This window comes from Melospiza georgiana, chromosome 25, assembly GCF_028018845.1.
Source record: "Melospiza georgiana isolate bMelGeo1 chromosome 25, bMelGeo1.pri, whole genome shotgun sequence".
NCBI classification, from domain to species: Eukaryota; Metazoa; Chordata; class Aves; order Passeriformes; family Passerellidae; genus Melospiza; species Melospiza georgiana.
The window spans coordinates 1,961,712-1,964,875 of record NC_080454.1 but is presented as its reverse complement, the minus strand read 5'-3'; the positions used below and the strand labels follow the sequence as shown (position 1 = coordinate 1,964,875).

At 56.5% G+C, this 3,164-nt stretch overlaps 1 protein-coding gene across 1 annotated transcript; it reads left to right on the top strand.

Annotated features, from left to right (window-relative positions):
* LOC131093330 (olfactory receptor 14C36-like) lies at window positions 1-933 on the top strand. The gene has a single exon (XM_058040489.1). The coding sequence runs from the start codon at window positions 1-3 to the stop codon at window positions 931-933; it is 933 nt and encodes a 310-aa protein (XP_057896472.1).
* Window positions 934-3,164: the final 2,231 nt, after the last annotated feature.

The window sequence follows — 3,164 nt, the reverse complement described above, 5'->3', positions numbered from 1 at the left end:
ATGTCTAACAGCAGCTCCGTCAGGCACTTCCTCCTGCTGGCATTGGCAGACACATGGCAGCTGCAGCTCCTGCACTTCTGCCTCTTGCTGGGCATCACCCTGGCTGCCCTCCTGGGCAACGGCCTCATCATCAGCGCCATAGTCTGCGGCCACCAGCTGCACACGCCCATGTTCTTCTTCCTGCTCAACCTGGCCCTCAGCGACCTGGGCTCCATCTGCACCACTGTCCCCAAAGCCATGCACAATTCCCTCTGGGACACCAGGACCATCTCCTACACAGGATGTGCTGCACAGCTCTTTTTCTTTCTGTTTTTCCTCTCAGTAGAGCTTTCTCTCCTGACCATCATGTGCTACGACCGCTATGTGTCCATCTGCAAACCCCTGCACTACGGGACCCTCCTGGGCAGCAGAGTTTGTGCCCACATGGCAGCAGCTGCCTGGGCAGGTGGCTTTCTCAATGCTGTCATGCACACAGCCAATACATTTTCCCTGCCCCTGTGCCATGGCAATGCCCTGGGCCAGTTCTTCTGTGAAATCCCCCAGATCCTCAAGCTCTCCTGCTTACACTCAAACCACAGGGAACTTGGGCTTATTGCAGTTAGTGTCTGTTTAGGACTCGGATGTTTTGTGTTCATTGTTTTCTCCTATGTGCAGATCTTCAGGGCCGTGCTGAGGATCCCCTCTGAGCAGGGACGGCACAAAGCATTTTCCACTTGCCTCCCTCACCTGGCCGTAATCTCCCTGTTTGTCAGCACTGGAATATTTGCTCAATTGAAGGCCCCCTCAATATCCTCCCCATCCCTGGATGTGGCCCTGTCAGTTCTGTACTCGGTGGTGCCTCCAGCCCTGAACCCACTCATCTACAGCCTGAGGAACAAGGAGCTCAAAGCTGCCGTGTGGAGACTGATGATGGGATGCTTACGGGAACATTAAACTATTTTCCTGTTTTTGTAATTTAATTGCAATAAAAATCATCTTTGATACTCCTTGTTGGTTTAAACTTTTGCTTTCTTTTCTTTATTTGTTCCATATTTTTCGCAAAGATATGTCATTGTCTGTGCAATTTCTCATTTTTTCTCTCCATCTTCCCTGTGGCTACAGACTGTGTCAATGAGGAGCTGCACTCTAAGTGGCTTTAAAGGAACTAAAGGATCTCCCAGCAGAGTTTTCTGCAGAGATGCCCTTTTGTTGCCTTCTCTGGAGCTGCAGCAGCAATGTCTGTGTGCAGAGCTGGGGGCAGATCAGTGCTGGCACAGATCCTGTGCCCAGTAGCAGCAGCACTTGGTGTGGCCTGTGCTGCTGCCATGGCCCTGCCCCGCTGCCCTGGTGGCCCTGGTGTTGCTGTAGGGCCTGAGTGCTCTCAGGGCCGGGCACAGTCCTGGGGGTGGCAGTGCCGGGGCTGCAGCAGGGACAGGCCATGGGCACTGCTGGGGCAGCTCTGACGCCTCAGCCCGGGGCCTGTGGGCTCCAGGCTCCTTGCCCAGGCTCTCTCAAGAACACACCCAGGCCAATGCTCAGCTCAGAAAAGCCCCGTGAGCAGCCCCAGGCTGGCCGCGGGCAGGCTGGGCGAAAACAGCATGGCTGGGGCTCTGTAAGGGCCATGGGGGAGATGGGAAGGAGCAGCAGAGCAGGGGCTGATCCATCCCCAGTGCACTGGACAGACGAGTGCACTGGACACTGGGCAGCGTCCCAGAGCGTCCTCATGGAGCTGCCAACAACATCCCCCTCTTCAGTCCTGGCCTCTCCCCAGCTCACACAGGTGCCCCATCCTTGCAGGAACAGACACGGCAGCACTGGCTCAGCAGCCCCTGTTTGCATTGCACACAGCAGGGCGAGCACCCCCATGCTGTTGCTGTGGGGACATGAACCTGAGGGAGCACAAATGCCATCAGCCACCGGGGCCAGCAAGGGCTTGGGGACACCAGGGAAACCACTCAGCTTTGTCCTGGCCTCTGCAGTCAGCCAGAAAGTTTGTTCCCATCAGCTGGAAGTTTCCAGTGACACTGCAGATGCTGTTGCTCAGGGCCAGGGCTGCCTGGCAGGGACCCCCAAACTGCCCTGAGCATTTCATTGGCTTCATCTTTGCTTTCTTTACACTTTCTGGCACAAATTTCTTCCTATTGCCTAGCCCTTGTTCCCTCCAGTGCAAACAGCCCATCCCTGTTTGCCTTTTCCTCTCTGGCCTCACTCCTCATTGCAGTTCCTGACTTGGCACCATGGGAACGTCCCTTGGGCAGCAGGATCATCCTACAAGTGCTGCAGGAATTGTCTGCAGGCTCCTGCAGTGGCTGGTGCTCCTCCCTTGCCAGAGACACCCCAGGCCAGGGGGGCACATCTGGGCTGCTGCGTCTGGCTCTGGGGCTCCCTGTTCTGGGCAATGAGGAGGAGCTGCAGAGGCTCTGCAGGACTGACAGGATGGGCTTTGGGGCTGGCAGGAGAAGCTGAGGGACCTGGGCTGCTGGAGCTTCTGAAGAGGAGGCCCAGGGTTCATCCTGCAACTGCTCCAAGGGTGGTCCCAGAGAATCCCAGAATCAGAAAGTTTGGAAAAGTCCTTGGAGATCATCAAGTCCAACCTGTGCCCTGACACTGCCTTGTCTCTCCCCTGAGACTCCTCTTCTCCAGGATAAACAACCCCAGCCACTCCTCACTGGCCTCGTGTTCCAGACTCCTCCCCCTCCTTGTTGCCCTTCTCTGGACATGCTCCAGCCCCTCCATGTTCCTTCCTTAATTGGGGGGGGAGAGAGACCCAGAACTGGACACAGCACTCGAGGTGCTTCCCAAGCAGTGCTGAGCCCAGGGGAAGAATCCCTGCCTTGCTCCTACTGGCCACATCATTCATGATCCTGGCCAGGAGCCATTAGCCTTCTTGGCCACCTGGGTACACTGCTGGCTCATGTCCAGCCTGCTGTCCATCACTCCCTGCAGGTCCCTTTCTTCCTGGCTGCTGTCCAGACACTCTGTCCCCAGCCTGTAGTGCTGCAGGCGGTGTTGTGGTCAAAGTGCAGGACCCAGCACTTGGACTTGTTAAACCTCACCTTGTTGGATTTGGGTCCTGGATCCAGCCTGTCCAGGGCCCTGTGCAGAGCCCTTCTACCCTACCCTCCAGCAGATCCACAATCCCAGACAACTTGGTGTCATCACGGTTCCATGAGGCCCCAGAGTGT

Coding starts and splice junctions, on each gene's coding strand:
- LOC131093330 (XM_058040489.1), top strand. CDS start 1: ATGTCTAACAGCAGCTCCGTCAGGCACTTCCTCCTGCTGGCATTGGCA.